The sequence below is a fragment of the Xiphophorus maculatus genome, chromosome 6 (assembly GCF_002775205.1).
Source record: "Xiphophorus maculatus strain JP 163 A chromosome 6, X_maculatus-5.0-male, whole genome shotgun sequence".
Classification (NCBI taxonomy): domain Eukaryota; kingdom Metazoa; phylum Chordata; class Actinopteri; order Cyprinodontiformes; family Poeciliidae; genus Xiphophorus; species Xiphophorus maculatus.
In genome coordinates, this window is record NC_036448.1 from 4,268,965 (window position 1) to 4,288,737 (window position 19,773).

Genomic DNA, 19,773 nt, shown 5'->3' on the forward strand with positions numbered 1-19,773 from the left:
TGACTTTATTCTCATACAACTTTATTCTCATGATACTACATCTTTATTCTCGTAATAATACAACTTGATTCTCTTAAGTTTATGTCATTTTTCTTGTAATTTAGTTTTTTGGGGTTTTTTTCTTAGCGTTGCCCTAACACGTTCCGTTGTTAGTGGTTGTAACATTGCCAAAGTATGAAACAGCAAAATGCCGCATTACACCCTAATACATCGTACCTGAATGCTGTGTGTTCTCAGGGAGTTTGGTCGATGGAAAGTAAACAGCCTGGCGGTGGAGAAGCGGGACAGTTTTGGTGGCAGCGGCGGTCTGGCTTTGCCCCTCGACCCCGACCTGATGCACACCATCCGCCAGCTGGGGAGGCGGCCCACCCTCCAGATGATTACAGAGAGTCTAATCAAGAAGTACGGCACCCACCTCCTGCTCTCCGCCACCCTGGGAGGTACTGAGAGCGCTTCACTGCAGGCCTGATTCCCACGGCTGCTAACGGGATTTTCTTCTGCTTCTCCAGCTCTGATTAAACCGTCTGCTGCCCGCCAAGCAACAAAGCACATGATTTTTTTTTTATTCCCCATAAGGATGTTGTTTGGCAAAAACATCCAATCACTTGGTTTAACATACAACAAATACATTAGAGGAAACAGTGTTTGTGTGGTGATCTTTTTGGAAATGCTTTCGTTCAAAGCACCATTCTCATAATGACCTTATTTTCGTCTTTATTTTTTTTCCCCCATCAGAACATTTTGCATTATAAAACAGCACAATAGAGAAGAATTTAAACTAAATAAATACAAATCAAGTAGAACATTTTGAGGTTGAGTGGGAGATTTAAGAAACCAAAGATACCAATGATGACCAGGCAGAATTTTTAACTATTTATGAAAACTAACATTTGGTATATCATAATAATATAAAATGTCTTCTATTATTATTTTGTAAGGTATAATAAAAATGCCTAGAATTATTGTAATTCAACAACGTGCATCTAGGTACAGTAAGTGATCCAGACAGATGCAGGTGTCTGAATATAGTTTTTCAATATAGCTAATTATTTAGCAATATTCTCTTGTGACCCTTAATCACCAAACAAAACAAACAAAAGGAGCACTATTTTTCAGCTGCTGGAATAAATCTTATTTATTTCTCCTGGTTACAGTCAGTTTGTTATTTTTAATTTTTTTAGTGTACTGTATATTTTTTGTAATATTGTGTAGAGTGACAGAAATTTGCTGTCAATCAACTTCCTGTACGCTGCTCAATGTGCTAATGGTGAAAGATCAACTTCCTGTTACAGGAAATTGTTTATCCACTGTCATTAGTGGCTATGCTAGCTAGCATTAGCATTCATAGCAGGATGTGTTGTGGTGAACAAGTTGTAGCTTAGCAAAGAGCAAACAGGATGAAGTGAGCATAAGAGTGATTGACAGCGCTAAGACCTTCCCCTTGCTCTGATTGGTTGTTTCTGACTGAGTGGCGATTTCACAGATTATCTGTCTTATACTGTCCCGACATAATGATGAAAAATGTTGTTTGTTAATAGAAGTGACATACTGCAGCTTTAATCTAAGACAAAACAATCTTCTTTTTATTAACGTATTGCGTCACATTGGGACTTTTTAGTGTTTTAGATTCCAAAGTGTTGTTTAACTCAAACACTATATATTTTTTCTATTTTGTGTTTGTTTTTCTCCTGTGGTCAGTTGGCAACTATGTTTATACCTTAACAGACAGTTTATTTGCTTTAAAAACCAAAGTCTGCAGGAAAGTCAAACGCTGTTTTGCCACAAAGCAAAAACTTCAAGGATAAGTCCACACCCACAGGAATAAAAGAAATTTATATTAGCAGTTATTTTTTCTGGGCATGTTTCCTGAGCAGGAGTTCTTGATACTGAAAACCAGACAGAAAATAAAAAGCTGTCTTGAGGAGACGGTGCAGCCGGTGGTGTAATCACCAATCAGGAGACTCAAGTGTCAACGGCAGCTGCAGACTCACTTGCACTAACAAACTTATTCATAGCTGTTCATTTATGTTGCACTGTTGTTGCCACCGTGTGTTCTCATGGAAACCGTAAATTTAAATTCACATCCGAGAACAGGAAAACTCGCATCACAAAGTGAACGGGTTGGATCCTTGACACTAGAACCATTTCTGCCCATCTTCCCTCTAATTTAAACACTTATTTTTAATCTGAAAATCCTCATGACGCCACGTTTGGAATGGTAGTTTTCATTGTGCGAGCATTGTCATACTGTGCAGTCCCATAACCTGCAGTATTTTGTTTATCTAGGAGATGTAAGCAGATGCTGGATCTATACATGAGGGTCAGATAGTGGAGACCCCAGAATATTCTCCTGGGGTGACCAGACACCAGGCCAGTAAAATATTTGTAGGATGACACGACAGCAAGAATTTTATGTACATATTTTAGTTCTGTCAATCAATTAACAAAAACGATCAGATTAATCACACTAGCACTGTGATTCATAAATAAGCTTGAAATATAAATGTGCAGCTTTTCAAAAAAAATGTTTAAGAAAACTGTTTTATTGTCACCAACCAAACATGTCTGAAGGAAGGTTTAAAACAAGTCACTTTGTTTCAAACCTTTCTGTAGAAATGTTAAAGGGGCAGCATTATGTGTTTTCCAGGCACGTAGTGCCATTTTATAGCAAAATGAAGTTACTACGTCATCTTCAGTTGTTGGTATATATTGTACGCTGTATGTATCAAATATGGCTTTAAAAAAATTTGCCATCATAATTTAACGCTTTGAAATTGGGTCTTTGTCTCTTTAAGAAACTCCTGCTTTTTCTGAAACTCCGCCTTAGGCAGAGCTTAGAAACTGCAGCCCTTTGAAGGAGCTTCATTTTAGAAGGTGGCAATAGGTCCACCAAGATGTTTTGCACAACTGAATGGTTGCCATGGAGATTAAAGGATTTTTCAAACAGGCATGAAAGAGTCTAGGCAACAACATTATTACATGAAGTAAAGCTCAAAAAAGTTGATTTTACATAATCCTGCTTCTTTAACAATAAACAGCGTGTGCTTCGGTTGAAGGATAAATCATTGTTGTAATATCTACATACTAACCTGGTTTTATCAAAACTTCCATTAGGTGTTTTTTAAAGCTAAATTTGCTTATTTTTTGCTTGCATTATTTTTCTTTTTTTTTTTCAAGGTGGCCATGGCCCCCTCGTATCCACCCCTCGTATTAACCCCTCAGGTGCACCACTAGGGTTTGGAAAAAGTTTCCTTTTTTTGGTATTGAATATCTGTCACATCCAGCGGAGATCACCCAAGTTAAAGAAAAATCAATGCATTTACTCAACAAATACTGCACTATGGATAGCTAAGTGATTAAAGAGAGATAGAAAGACTCAGCCAGCGGGTAGTGAGTGCTCTGGACTTCAAGCTTTTGTTCTGAGGTGTGAGACTGACTGAGAAGAACATGAAATTCCTTCAGTATGTCTTGTTTTTCTGATCCATTCATGCAGATGCATATTTTAAACACAAAAGAACTAAATCTGACTGAAGAAAAAAGGTTTCAAGTCTCCCAACTGTTGTCTCAAAGTGTATCAGGCCTGATCTGAGATCTGTATTGTTTTCTTTAGATTTTATTTTCTGTCCATTATGATTAAGATAATCACGATCATTAGGGTAACTTCATTAGCGACCTCAAATAACCTCTATTTATTCATGAGGAGTCTAATAGATGCAGAGACCTTGTTTGTGTCTCTTCCTCCAATCATCCAAGCCATCAGTTCCTCCACAACACTTAATCACCACTGCGCTTTTCTATCTGAAAAGATCCTAATGAAAGGTGATTAGCGCTGCTCTGTCTGAGCTAATGAACCGCTCTGTCTGACTGTCACCAGGGGAGGAGTCTCTGACAATATTTGTGGACAAAAGGAAGTTGAGCCTGGAGTCATCGCCCGTGGGGGCCGACGGCGGCGGCGGTAGGGGCTCCAACACGACGGGAGCGGTGACTCTGGAAGCCCTCCACCAGCTGGCCGCTTCCTACTTCACGGACAGAGAGAGCACCCTGCGCAGGCTCCACCACCTGCAAATAGCCTCCACCGCCATACGGGTAGGTGAGAGTACGAGAAGCACACATGCGGGAAATGAGACCGCCGCGTAGTCGGCGCCTGAAGGCAGATGTGTTGCTCCCCCCCTGCCTGGCGGTCTGTTAGCCTCCAGCATTCTCACCAGGGAACGGCCGCCTATAAAATGTTGATACTGAGCCGGATTCTCTTTTTTTATTTTCAAGGTGGGGTTCTGAAACCTATTCAGAGTAAGAGAAAAAAATGATTCAGGCAGGAAAAAATATTACTTCAGAACTGATAGATAAATACATATAATATCATTGAATCAAGTTTATTTTTACAGCACATTTCAGCAAAAAGGCAGATCGAAGTGCTTCAACATGATAAAAACACAAAAGCGAAAAGTAATAAAAATGTCATACAGACAACAATTGAGAAACCTCTTACAGACATTGTTGAGTCCCATTGTCAAACTCATCATTACATATCAAATATGTTGGTCAATGTTTCATTTATTATGGTTCAGAAGCAACTCTAACCAGGTGGGTTTTTACCCTTGATTTAATGGAGCTCAGTGTTTCAGCTGTTGTGCAGTTTTCTGGGATTTTTTTCCAGAGTTGTGGTGCATAGATATCAAATTCTGCTTCTCCATGTTTGGTTCTGGTTCTGTGGATGCAGAGCAGATCAGAACCAGAAGACCTGAGAGGTCTGGAAGGTTGATACAACAACAGCAGATCTTTAATTTATTGTGGTGCAAAACCGTTCAGTGATTTATAAGCTAATAAGGTCTATTCTCTGAGCTACAGGGAGCCAGTGGAAGGACTTTAAAACTAAAAACACAAAAACTGTGAGGCGCTCTCTCTTCCTGGTTTTAGTCATAATGCCAGCTGCAGGGTTCTGGATGAGGCAGATCTGTGAAGACACTGTTGCAGTAATCAATGTGACTAAAGATAAACGCATGGATGAGTTTCTTTCTTTAGATCTTGCTGACTTTGTAACAAAAGTCAGACTAGAGTTCATCATTCCACCCAGGTTTCGGGTCTGATCTCTAGTTTCCAGATGCAGTAATTGAAGCTGTGCTTTGACTCCGGATGGTTCCTCTTTAGAGTAAGAGATAATAACTTCAGTTTTGTTTCCATTCAGCTGGAGAAAGTTATGGCACCTCCACACATCTATCTGTTCTGTAAGCATCTATTCAGGTGATTGGATGGGTTCAGCGAGGTAGAGTTATGTATCATTTGCATAGTTATGGTAGCTAATCTTATTTCTTGTTACAATCTGAGTTAGTGGGAGCATATAGGTATTGAATAAGAGAGATCCTAGGATTGAGCCTTGGGGTACCTCGGATCAGACTTGAAATCCCTGTTCTTTATGAAAGAACCAGTTGAGTACCGGACCAGAGAGTCCTACCCAACTCTCCATTCATTTCAATAATATGTCATGGTCAATAATTTTGCTGATGAATGGAAGATTGGAGATTGACCTGTAATTAAGCAGTACTGATTTGTCCAGATTGTTCTTGTGAGTTTACTATTTCAGTCAGATCAGATGCAGTGACAAGCAGAACCTTCTTAAGGCAAGTTGTGGGTATGATAAAGATGTACGATGAGTGAAACTGACCCACTGTGAGCCAATATAACCACCACAAATTACTAGCTAACCTTTGACTCAGAACTCAATTTATTAACCCAAAAGAATATGTCAGCAATAGATACTGACATGTTTATTAATGTCCTAAATGTTCAGCCAATCAGATCACGCCCAAAGGCACAGAGCTCCATTTTGTATGAATTCATAACAGGGATTTGTCAGAAGAAAACTAAATGGTAATATGTTCATTTTCTCTATTTATGTTTCTGAAATTACAGTATCAATATTTTAGAGTAGCTCGAAATCTCATTTTAATTTTAGATTTAAAAAAATGTTTTTGCTGTTGGCAGTATTTCCAGATCTATGAGGGGAAAAAAACCCCACTTCTTTTGTCAATAAACTGATAAGTAAAAAATGATCTCCCTTTTGGTTAACATTAGAGCTTTGTTTTGCAAAATCACAGCAACCTGCCACAAACACACCATAAGAGACAATGTATAAAACAAGGATTTTATTTTTTACCCCAAGCAATCAGATGAAAAAATGTGATTAGGATTTTTCTGTGATAAATCGGCTCTCATTTTTCTGCAGTTTCTTACTTTGACACCACAACGGGAAAAATAATAATTACCACCAGAAAGCTCCCTGTACAGCCCTCACATTAAAATGGGTGGAATTAATTTTCTGGAGTAAAACACCAGAACAAGTTATTAATTCCATAAACTGGGGCAAAGATTAGTCCTGCCGCTAATTGTCTTCTTCTGCTAAAGTCTTTATTTCTGCACTTTAATAATCACCTCTAAGACACAAGCCTCAGGAGGTTACATGAAATCCTATTGGTTATCTGGCCTTGGATTTTTGGAGAGCATTCTTAGATTTATAGAGTTACTATGTGGAATTCAAAGGTCAAAGGGTAAATATGGAGGGCTGGAGTTTGATTTTGCAGAAGCAGAGATAAAAAAGACTGCAAGGTTTTGGTTTTTCTGTGTATTAATTTAGGTTTCTGTGTTCAGTTGAGTCTCCGTGTTGCCCTGTCTACCCCTTGATCGTCCCCAGCTGCCCCTCATTTCCCCTGATTACTTTCCTTGTGTATTTAATCCAGTGCTTCTCAATTCCAGTCCTCAGGCCCCCCTTGCTCTGCATGTTTTAGATGTGCCTCTATTCCAGAACAGCTGATTCAAATGATTGCATGACCATCAAGTGCTGCAGAAACCTGTTGATCACCCATAGATTCAATCCAGGTGTGTAGCAGAAGGGAAACACCTAAAACCTGCAGGGCAGGGGGGCCTGAGGACCGGAATTGAGAAACGCTGATTTAATCCCACCTGTGTCTGTGTTTCCTTGTCGGGTCCTCGTCTATTGTCATTGTCTTAGCCAGCGCTACCTGTGCTACCTGTGTTGCGTTTCTTGTCTCTGAGTTCACTAGTGCTGCCTGGACTTCTGCTTTCCTGCGAGAACCTTGATTAAATCATTCATTTTCTCCATAACCTGGATCCTGCGCTTCCATCCTCACCATTTCCAACCACAAATCATGACAAAAACAGATTCTGATTCAAACCTGCTAAACACAAAAATCATTTTAGCAATTCCATCCACGTATTATGGAGGCTTATTAAAAAAAATCTTTGGTTTAGATAAAAGAGAACGAGATTTACAGTCGTCACGGTGAAGTTCAGTGGGTCACAATGTTGGGTGCATTCCTTCCAATAACACCAGAGCCTGTTTAAAATGCCTGGGTTGTTGTGTGCAGAGGAACATGACTAGGAAGCAAGATAATACTGGTGAATATTGAAATCTGGATGCATCTTTTGTTATGCACGACATTGCAGAGTCAGCAGTTTGTGGAACCACCTTTAGGTCCGACCACAAGCCAGGATGCGTCTCTAGCATACAGCGTATGGACCCACATTTTTCTCCGTTCTTTTCTGAATAGTTTACACACAGCCAGAATGAACAAACGGCATCTATGAAAAACAATTTTCAGGTCTTCTCACAGTTTCTGACTTGAATCTAAACTTTGAATGGGCCACGGTAACACATGGCGGTACTTTGGTCCAGTCAGTTGTAGCTCTGGAGGAAGACTTAGGATCAACAATAGCTGCGTTTTAATTACAAATGTGCACAGATCATTTTCTATATTCCACTAATGTCGAAAAAACCCACAATTGCGCCATTTCTGTGCTTGTTCACACGACAAGTCATTTAAAAAAATCACACCAGCAACGGATGTAAACTGTTACATGAGAGAGTATTAAAAATTCAGTCATGAGACTGCAGCCTCAGGCACCTGTCTACCCAGGTCTTATGTTTTTTTTGGTTTTTTTGTGTGGGATATTTCCATGTGCTTCAGTATGATGACAATAAAGGCTGATCCTGTGTGATTCCCGTCATCTATCAGCCATCAGAGGAAATGTCGGGGTCTCATTCAAGTATTAGAGCGACAATTCCCTTATATTTGGGAGGGGTGTTTTGTTGGAAGTTGTAGCTGGTGATTTTCCAGAAGAGCTGTGGATTCAACATGTTCCAATGACACAACCTTTTATTAACTGTGATGATGCTGTAAGAGAGACATTGTCCACCTTTCTCCCACTACTTGCTGTCATCTTTGTCATTGTTTCCACCAGTAGTAACATGCGGCTGTCGATCATGTGACTCGTGTGATGTGAAAAAAAAAATAGTGTTTCTGTTGCAGTTTTGCTAAATACATCTATTTCACTACAGCCAAAAAACTACCACATCCTAAGACAGGAACCTTTTACCAAAAAAAAGGCAAGTCTTTTCGAAATTGTTGTGTTTCCATTAAGCAAATTTATTTTTGTAATTACAATTTGTGCAATTTTACAGTTAATGGAAACACAGCTTGTGAAAGATCAGTACTTATCTTCCCAACAGTCTCCCACCTTAGCTCCTGATCTCCAGCTCTTTCAGTGTTGCAACCAGCCTCTTAGCTCTCAATTCTCATTATAGTTTCGGCTTTTGATAGTTTTTGCTTTTACTGTTCTTTTTAAAATTTCACCTGCTTTGGTGGTCATTTTCATATTGTCTGACCTGACAGGAGGATAACTTTAAATTTAAGGACTCTAGGGATTCTGATTTTCTGAACTCCAAGCTAAATCAGAGCAAGATGCCTCCTTTCTCCATGAAGAACATTGGCAAAGTACTCCACAAAATAGCAGGGATGGAAATTAATATTCATCAACTCGAAGTCATTGTGGAGCGATGATTCAAAACTGTGAAAGTACTGACTGACAGCTAACCTGTCCATGAACCTCCATGTATGTCTCTCTGTGCGCAAAGCCGTAGGAGGATTCCCTTCCTTTAGATCTGTGAAGACGTTTAGCAGGAAGAACGATGCAATTAGACCGAGCAAGCTGACCAGCATTATAGAAAAATACCTCTTCAACCTCAGTGGACTGAGGTCAAAACAAACAGTAACAGCAATACATCTGTAACACAGGAGTTCTGCTAAGAAATATGTTTGCTATACTTCTACAAGAATCGGAGTCCCCAAAGCACGACTCAAGTTCAAACACCAGCGAGAGGTGTGAGGGAACTCTGAGCAGTTTCCTCCTAAAAGATTCAGAAGGAGCCAGACAACACGGCAAAGGTCCTAAAAGTTGGTGATGGATCACTGAGTGGGATTAAACGATACTGTAACAAGAAAAAATACCAAAGCACACCTGATAGTCCGGTAGACTTGGTTCGGCTGGGGACCAAAATTGCAACATTTGTTAGATTTCCAGCTGCTGATATTTGCGTATGACGATAAATGTGACTTTTTGTCACTCACCACATATCAAATAAAGCATTTTTTTAATTGAATTGAATAACTTGATAGATTGATTGAATAACTTTTTAAGTATCCTTGAGGCAGCAGTGTAGCAGAAGTAAGAAATACCACCACCTTCAGGTGGGGGTTGGCATTACTTAAACCCAATGGTTTTGACCAGTTTTGCAGAATTTTTTCTAGAAACTCACAACTACATATGGATAAATGAGGGGATAAATTTTGTATGAATCCTGTGAAAAACTGGAGGAACTGACTGATGTCATTTGGTAGCATACAGATATAAACTACTTTGATTTGATTGATAAGATCATATTTTGGCATCTTTAAGGTTTTCCTTATGTGTCCCTCTGGTGTCTGGTGGGCCATTTCAGCTGCGTTTCCATGACAAACGTACGCAAAACTTTGCCGAAATTCTGCTATTGCCGAAAAAAAGACAATTTTGCAATTGTGTTTCCATCAGATAAGAAACACAGTTACAATCTCACGTAAATAAGTTGTTCACGTGATAAGTCATTAATAAACATGCTCCACTTACGATCCTCCTACTTCTTCTTGTTTGTGGTATTTGCCAGTAAAAAAAAACAACTCATCCTTGTGGCAAAATTTGTATTAAAAACGAGTTTTTTTTTAAATTGCCGTGTTTCTATTAAGCAAATTTATTTTCAAAATGTCAAATTGCACATTTATACAGTGAATGGAAACACAGCAAATGATGTAATAGTCTTTCAGTGCTTCATCTAAGATATCAAGTATGTTTGTTAACATTTTCAACTAAATGCAAGCTAAATTTACTTCTTAATTTAATAAAAAAATGTAAAAAATTGTCCGTTAAGGAAATAATAAAGTACAAAATTTCCAAGGCTGCTTCCTTCCTGTACTCATCTGCAGCAAAGTTTTTATTTATGACACTTGAGAAACTTAACTGGAGGACAACTTAGACTCACAAATCCTTTAATACCAGCTCAGGGACTTTCTACCCGTAGCTTATTTAATCAGTTAGATTAAGAGCAAATGCTTATTTACAGAATTGGCCAGAAAGTTGCATCTCCTGTGACTGCAGGCGAGCACCAGACTGTCAGATCTGTTTTCCTCTTTGATGCAGTTCACGCTCCCGAAAATCTCACAGAAAGATAAAGAATTGATTGATTCCAAGCAGAATCTCTTGAATCACATCTCTGAGCCGCTGTAGCGAACATCCAGCCATATAGCGTATTAATAAACGTATGATACAAGCCTTTTTTTCCTCTTCTTCTTTTTTGGAGACTTTGCCCCGCTCTGTGGCGAACTGCAATTAGGAGAGTGAGGAGGCAGAACGGCGTGGCGGTTGTGTATCCTCTCGTATAAAACACCAATCATCCATTTTATCATCTGAAGTGGCTATTAGAGCGCGCGCATTAATCAGCCCGAGGGGCAAAACCTAGATGCTAAAGTGAGTGGCCACTGATGAAGACAAGTGCCCCCACCTAAAATGAGAACGTGTTAGCCTGGTTATGCATCAGTTTGATGGATTGAAGATGCCGTTCCATTCATTTCCAGCCAGCCTGACTTCCATACATTTTCCACTTTGAGGCGTGCGCCAGAGTTTAGGCAGATTGAAGATCAGTGAGAATGAGAGGAGGGAGGTGAACGCCATGTTTAACGAGGGATGTAAAGCTGCGCCTGCAACATGTGGACCTCCATTAAAACCACGCATCAAGATGTGGGGAGAAGGACGACGGCGTATTAGATAGAAAGATGGAAAACGGAAAACCTCTGAAATTTACTTGTTTTTTTCTAGAACAATTTTGAGCTCCAAAAGTCAAAAATGTGTTAGAGAAAACTTTTGGACTAGTCTCAGCAAATTTCTACAAAAAAACACAAAAATTAAAATGTCGAAAGTTTAACATTTTTGATTTTTCACCGAGTAAACTTCCAAAAGTCAAACCTTTTGGGCTTGAAATGTGTGAGATTTTTGTCTCGCAAATTTTAAACTTTTCAAACTCAGAAATTTCCAGATTTTTGGTAGAAAAATGCTGAAGTTAATTTCTAAGTATTTTTTCTAGCAAAATTTAGACCCTTTTTTTGTTCTGTCTTTTCTGAGATTAATCTAAATATTTCTGAGTTTTATTGCAGCAAATTTCCAATTTAAACTTCAGAAATAAAAAAAAAAATTGTAGAAAGTTTCTGGAGATAATCTGAGTTTCTTTTCGTTTTTTTTTTTTTTTTTTTACTTTTAATCTTGTAATTTTAATCTTCTTTTTTTACGTACAATAGCTTTAATGTAAGAAGGATTCTGAGCATGAAAAAACACACCAAGCACTTCCTGAATTTCTGTCTTCAATGTGTCAACACTAATTCATGTCAGAAGCAGTTTCTTCACACTTGTGAATTAGTTTCAAGTTATTTGGGATGATGACTTTCTCTTTCCCTCAAAAATATTCTGTCTAGGGAAGGAAGTCTTTTTAATTAAAAGACCTTTATATTACTACTTTGATAGTGTTATTCCATTACTCATGCCTCTGAGGCGGAATATGTTTTTTTAATGTGCTAATATGTTCTCTTGACCTGCTTTAGAAGGATGAAAAGTTAAGTAAGTGTATGTTATAATTAATAAAAACTAGATGGGATTTTTCTGGGTTTTCTCCATGTCGTTTCAGGTGACTGAAACTAGAACCGGGCCTCTCGGCTGCAGCAACTATGACAATCTGGACACGGTCAGCTCCGTTCTGGTTCACAGTCCTGAAAACAAGGTTCAGCTGCAAGGTAAATGTAAAGCATGAGAGATTGTATGAGTAGCTTACACACAGCTAACGCCACTCGGGGATGAAAATACGTTCACAGACCATAGATGAGGCTGAGGCACTTTAGCGTGACAATGCCAGAACACATAGTATTGGAAAACACATAATATATCCCTCTTAGAAGAAAAATATGCCTATTGTGAAAGATTTATGCCGTCAGCGAAGACGCATAGAATCCATGTGCATCTAAATAGGAGCGAAATGTTACGGAGGCAAATGTCTGGATCAGAAAGTTCAGAACATTTCACCGCCTCCTACTGGCCTGGCATGCACACTGCATTGTTTCTGGTGCTACTGGTGTTTTTATGTAGCTCTGAACCTTTTCTCCCTTTAAAAATTCTTTTAAAGATTCAAAATAATGTTTCAGTTTCACATTTTTTTCAGTTCTTTTTCAAATGTATTTATTTTTTAACAAACTTTAAGGCCAACGATTTAGCTCCATATATGTTATCTAAGTGAGGGCAATATGCAATTCTGATAATAAAATTGCGTATTTCTCTATGGGGTGGTCCGAATTGTAAGTAGCCATTTGTTGCTTACTAGTAAACCACCACGGCTCTGAAAAGTCTGAAAACTGCTGAAAATTTCCCACAACTCACCCAACATCTCGGAAGTTCTTTCTAACAAGATACCAGAGAAGGTGCCAGAAAGACTGGAGCAAAGACTGATGCAGCACTGCTCCCTCCCCACCTGTTGCTAGAGACTTTTCTCTCATTGAAATAAGAGAAACTGTGTTTTTGGTCACCGAAAATACACACAGTCATGGTGTGAAAACTGTAGGACAATTCAGTGAAGAATGCATGTTATGATAATGGCTTCCTAAACTGAAACCCAGGTGGTTTATGCAACACAAGACAAAAACAATGAAATCAGACTAACACAGCATTAATCTGAAATTCTATTATAGCAGTCATAATTTTTAAACCCACTGACCAAAAGTAGAGTTGATGACCTGCACCAAACCTGGCTCTTTGAGAGAAAGGAGGCAAGGAGAGCTCCAATCAGGATGGCAGTCGGCTTTCAATAGAGGTGAAATTTATACAATTTCCTTGTGGCTAAGATCTGAAAGTGAATTAAAATCACTTCCAACTCAGAAGTAGTTTGCACAAATCCATTCAGACTTCAAACTAGTGAAATAATCAGCAATCCCTGGCAGATGTGATCACTCATCACTTTAATCTATGTCTCAGAACCAAAAGGTTCAAAAAATATTTTGTCTTTACCTGTTAAAATCTTTTAATCTTTATTTCTCCCCACGTCGAAAGAGATGCTGACGCAGAAGTTCACAGTCACACTCCCCTCACTTAAATAGTTCCACTTTGAAGGAAGTTGGAAGGTTGAGGAATTTTCTTGATGTATTTGAATCCAATCTGTGTAAAACCTGGTGATTTGGAGCACGGATGGCTGGATCTGATGCTGCGTTTGCAAATAGAACTACAAAACTCCTGTCGTATAATTCAAAGTTAACAGACAATATGACCGGATTTTGGGAAGACGACTAACGCAAAATGCTACACTGGTTCCTGCATTGAAAACGCACTTTAATTAACAAGTTTGTTTTGCTTGTGTTAATATCCAAAGAGTAGAATGGCAAAAAGTGACAATGGTTTGCTCAATAAGCAGTTAAAAATTACCACAACATAAAATTTGTGGGGGGGTTTCTGAGGATGTGTGTGGAAATCAAAATGATCAAAAATTTTTGATATTTTAATAGTAATTGTTATTGCATGCTTGCAGGAGTTGGGGTAAATGCTAGCTTACTGTATTAAAACTAATTTGATTATTTTGTGAATTTTGTGTCAGATATAAAAACTGTCATAGCAGCAGTTCATCTAGCTGTTGGCTTATGGTGGTTAATTCAGCCTCTAGGCTAATAGCTCCTAGTTCTGTTTAGCTTAGATGTGTCTTACATCCTGGTCTTTTGCACTTCACCTACAGAAAGATGACTGTCAGTTTTATCTTTTTACCAAGTCTTGATGCATTAATGCAGTTAACTTGCAAATTCATATGTAACAAATCAGTATTTCGTTTTTAAATTCCTTTAATTCCATGGCTAAAACCTCCCAAAAGCTTCTGTAAGAGTGTTAAAGTGTGATAAAAACAAAATTCAACTCTGACGTAGCCACACCATTGCCTTCCTGCAAAATTCTGCTCAATTCTCATCTCCCTTATGTTTCATGTCTGGGATCTCTGCCATTGAACTCGATTTCACCAGTTGATTTTCAACCAGGCCAATCAGCAAACAGACGGATAAGCTATTTTGATTTTCTCCTCAGTTTAAGAAATGTAGAGGAAGTGAACAAAGCCATTTAGTCTGCATTGGCCACCCTTCCAAATATAGCAGCACGCTATATTAGCTTTGTGTCGCATGTAAAATACTTGGATGTGAAGTAGTCGTCTTCTTCTTCTTGGTGGTGGTTGGCAAACAGCTATAAGGTGTGCATTAGCACCCCCTCTGGGTCAGAATGTAAATATTGTTCAAATATGCATAAAAATGATGAGTCAAGAACGATGTGAATTATCTTAGTTTCCTAAAGAAAAATTATTTACATTTACATCCACTTTACTTCGAATTCAGTGTAGCTGTGATGGACCGAGTTAAAAAAAAAAAAAAACAACAGGAGGAGTCACAGGATATATTAGAAAAATAGTTGTTGTTTTTTATTTTAACCCAAAGAGTATAAATGACAAAAGATATACTGAGCTCATAAAAGAAGTCAAAGAAACAAAACTGAACTCAGGCAAAAAAATGGAAACAAACTGGCTGCACAAACAAACATAACTGACCTAACAAAGAAATGACAAACGGGGGTTTATATACTGGCTGACCAGACTGATTAAGACACAATAGGAGTAACTAAAAAGAATACAATTACAAATAACACAAAAACATATAACAGTACAGCTAAGTTTGGCTAAACTAAAGACCCAAAAATGAAAATATTTGGGTATCAAAAATATTAAACTTTAAATACTAATATTTACTTACATACAAAACTTATCTAAACAAAGAAACTACAAATTCCCCCTGCCAGCAGGAACTAGTGGTGCAGTCCAATCAGCATTTAAGCCTGCTGAGCCCTGACCCCCATCCTTTGTCTGGCAACTCCAAGGCAAGTAAAACTACCGGTAGGAAAAACAAACAAAGAATTAATCTTGAGCAAACAAAATTAACTATAAGTTGATAGAAATACACATGTTAACTAAATGTGCGCGCTAACAAATAGAACAAATGTATCCAAATCAACTAATAAATGTTGATTTATGTGTTTGCATGTGTTTGCATGGAAAAAATAAATTGTGCATAAAAAGAGTTACAGACAGGAGTGTGTCCATGGGTTTGGCCATCACAGTAGCATTACGATGTAACTTTTGTTCTCTATATTGTTCTACTGTTTTATATTCAGATGTTTTACACTGTTAAAGTAATGTGTACCACCATGGCTGTTCAGCAAAAAAATAAGTAATACAGGAAATTAACAATGGATGCTCCAATGAATTATTTGTATGCTTCTTATTACTAAATCAGTATCAAAGCATTTAAATCAATATTGAATCAAATTGTGACTTCCAACTGTTTGCAGCTCACATATTTTGAACTGTTTGTCTTTCGGTTGAGTCGTACAGGCTAAATGTCACACTTCGTGTTGGAAAAGCTCTGAAATGATTACTGGTTCTTGAGATTGCTGTAATGGTGAAAGGCTCGCCACGATTAGCATTTAGTGTCAGCGTTATGCCTTTCTTTTGTTGTATTAATGCACATTTTAACAAAACACTTGCTGCTTTATTCGCCGGAGGGGGGAAAAAAAATGAGTGTAATTGTCTGCATGCCTCCCTCCGCTCTCACTGGGAACAAGTCGTGCCGTGTCAAGCCATCTTGTTCACCATGAAGGGTGCAGGCAGAATAATCCCCAACTCTGTAAAAAAAAAAAAAAACGACCAAAGAGGCTTATTTTCCTAAATGTCAGAGCTCTTCTTTAAAGGACACCTGTGATGCTCTTTTTGCTTCTGTGTTTGACCCAAACCTGCAGCACATCAGCCTGTAAATTTGTACTTCCCCACGAGACCCTGTACCTTAAAACTTTAATCTTCTTTTGCTTCAACTCGGATGTGCACGAAGAGATGACTCAAAGAACATAGTGTCCTTTTTTTGTTGGATCAATTGCATCATTGGACTAATACACATGTGATAGCATTCAGGATAACAGCATGAGGACCTGCATCACACCTCAAAACCAGGGTTATGTTGGTGGGTATTATATGACATGACAAAAATTCAGGGGAAAAATGTCTATTTTTGGTTTAGTTGTTGTTTGCTGCGCTGTAGTTCGGCAGTCATTGCTACACTTGTGTCTAAAACGTGAAAGTTTTATGTCAAGAGTTGGAGGGTTTTTTTCAGCTGCTTTTCATCATTACAGCTGAGAGCTAATGAAATCCACAATTCAATTCCTCAGATAATTTCAATATTACATAAAACCAAGGCTGTCGATGTTAACACTTTAACACATGCAATTAATCCGAAAATGTTAACTCATTAATATTACATTACGCAGATGAATCAAGCTCCCTGTTTTTAGAGGTGTGCCGATCGATCGGCCACTGATCATAATCGGCACGGTCAGAAATGTGTGTGATTAGTGATCTTCAGGCACGGTTAGTTTGAGACAATAAAACATTTTCTTAAAAATTTTTTGACAATGTGCATACAGTGGCGGTTTTTCATATAGGCTGTATGGGCAGTTGCCCAGGGCAGCATCAGGAAGGGTTGGATGCCCAAGAACTAGAAAATAAAATTGATCTCATCTGTAAGATGAACAGGTTTGCTGCTACTTGTATGTATGCATTGTGGAGTAAGTACCTTAGTAGCTGTTGAATAGTGGGAGACTACATTAGCTGCTTTCTGCTTAAACCCCCTCCCAACAAAAAAACAGACAGATAATTTCTTGCATTTTAATTGGTTGGGGTGTTTCAGAAGGGAGAGGCTTATCCAGGGCACCATTCCTGCAAGAACAACTGCATGCATATTTAGATTTTAAGCTTGCAAAGTCAAGCGTAGTGACTAATCAGGATTAATCACAGTGATTAATTTGATAAAGTTTAACAGTCGGTTAACAGCACTACATAAAACCAGTAAAAGATTTGCTATACAGAAATGAATAGTGGAATCAAAGTGGGTGTCCGCCTCAAGCGCAGCCTGTTCCTTGTGCACCTTTTCAACTACATTTTTCCTCCACTCAAATTTCCATTTATATGGCTGGATACGGGCAGCCCCTTCATCTGATACCCTTTATGGAGACCTGTTACCTCGTCAGTCTTCACCTTGATTGAGTACAATATAACAAGTATGAAATACCTTTTAAATGAGCTTTATGTAATATTCTGGCTGAAAATCTGAAGGGGGATTTTCCACCTTGTGTATAATTAATCTATGTGAGTTGCACTTTTTGACTTACTGAAGTGCATTTCAATGCAATTGTAATTCAGTGACATGAAAATGTGCTAAAATGTGTTTTTCTCCATTTCTTCCGTCTCGGACCCCCCTCAGGGTTGCAGGTGATCCTTCCTGGTTACCTACAGAGCCGTTTCATTCAGGCGGCCCTCAACTACATTGGCTGCAAGTCAGAGGGACAGTTTGTCTGCCGCAACAATGACTGCTGGTGCGAGTGCGGTGCGGACTTCCCTCAGTGCAACTGTCCTCACTCTGACCTGGACACTCTGGAAAATAGCCTGCTGCACATCAGAGATGCGCTGAGGCTGTCCAACAAGGACTTTGAGGAATCTGGTGAGCAACAAGTTCATTTTGACCCTTCCAAATGGAAGCTGAAAATGTCAGCTTGAATTGTGCTTTTAGTGCTGGGGGAGGAAAAAACTTGTCTTTTAAGACATTCCTCTCTAGAGTTTCAAGCGAAGGTAGTCTCTTTCTCTGACAAATAAAATTAATTTGTACCTCTAAATATGAGCTCAAAAGATTTTTTTTTGCATTCTTTCTCCGTAAATGGATTCTTCAGTGACCGTAGCGATGGGAGGCACTGTAGACTCTGAATTCAAAGAACAAACAATTAGCTTTCAGTGATTGATTTGATGTTTTAGGTGCTTAGTTAGTTCCTAAAAAAATCTATTTGTTTAGCCCAAAAGTGTATAAGGAGTCCCTGAGCAAAAATAATGAACATAAAAATATGTTCTCTGACTTCATAAAAGGGGAAAACGAACCACCCACTGCAGTGTAAGTTATTCTTACACAGAAAAAGAAATATGACTTGCAGAATTGTGCAATTTGTTAGCTCCGACACAGCTTATTCATATTTCTTCTGTTTCTGCCTCGTGAAACAAGATGTGAGAGCGCCATCATTTTTTTCCAACTTATCATTTTTACATAATGAAGAGTTTGAAGCCATAAATCATTTATTCCCTACATAACCGAAAAGATTATCTCTGCATACTGGCAAAAAAGCAGCAAGAGAAGGCACAAAGAAAGGAGAGAATCAGATTGATACGTAATGGGAGCAACGCTACATAAAAGTAGTAGAATGTGGTAAATTGTACTGAGGCTGCGACATCAGCCTGAATGCCTTGAGCGAGTTACACAAGCTTGAGGAAAAACAATTACGAAACAGAAAAAAACTGTCTTTTTTCTTTTTTTTAATGAAGCGAGACAGTGATTCAGACATCCGTCACAATTCTGTAGTCTCCAGCTCATGTGTGCCTGGGAACTGGTGCGCATTGCTGCTTGACAAAGCACAGAGCAAAGCATTCAGTTTCCCAGATCAGGACTTCAGTAGTGATTTTGCTGCCCACCGAGACATGCTTGTTTGATAGGGCTGTGTTTTGCTATTACCAGTTACTCAACCCAGGTCTTAAACCAGGTGCAGAATCCCGGATGAGCCCCCAAAAAGTGTTGTGGCTAAAAAAAAATCTGCATGTTGCTGGACTTTTGCAAACAAAGTTTCCTGAAGTCTTATTTTATGTTTGTGTTCATTTTTGACAAAAAAAACCTCAATGAAAATGTTTTTTTTTTATTGTGTTTTTGTTTTTCTTTTGCTTTCAAAGAGAACAATAACTGGAGTGAATAAAAAAGTCGATTTTGAATTAATTAAATATTTAATTAAGGGGGAAAAGAACCCTTTTTTGATATGGACATTTTTTCCCCTCTCATTTCAAAGTCATGATTAACCTTTTTTTTTTTTTATTGGAAACCTGAGTTCAGTTGAATATTGCCAGACCACTAGAATCAAGAAGTCCCTTCAGTAGAACCTGTCTGACAACATCAAGTAAGCAGACATGTCTGAAAAAGGAAACGCATCTTACCCGGATCTAAGAAAATTTAACAACAATCAATGTCTGTCCGTCTGGAAAGGGTTACAAAGACATTTCTGAGCCTTTAAAAAAGTTAGTCAGTAAGTTGCTCTGAGTTTCCAGTGAACCACAGTGAGAGCCATTAACCACTAATGGAGAAAACGTGGAACAAAAATGGTCGACCAAAAGATAATTTCAAATGAACAAAATACTTTTGACAAAGGAAAAATGCTCCAGGGGAAAAAAACACTTTTTTGATTTCTTACAGGTCTTAGTCC

At 38.4% G+C, this 19,773-nt stretch overlaps 1 protein-coding gene across 1 annotated transcript in view; it reads left to right on the forward strand.

The window, feature by feature from the left end:
* Positions 1-19,773, forward strand: part of LOC102216496 (BMP/retinoic acid-inducible neural-specific protein 3-like) — a 41,267-nt gene that overhangs the window by 12,909 nt on the left and 8,585 nt on the right. Inside the window, exons 2-5 of the mRNA XM_023334857.1 lie at positions 238-440; positions 3,875-4,086; positions 12,059-12,164; positions 17,748-17,984. Of these exons, the coding sequence (XP_023190625.1) occupies positions 238-440; positions 3,875-4,086; positions 12,059-12,164; positions 17,748-17,984 (758 nt within the window). The remainder of the gene's footprint in view (positions 1-237; positions 441-3,874; positions 4,087-12,058; positions 12,165-17,747; positions 17,985-19,773) is intronic.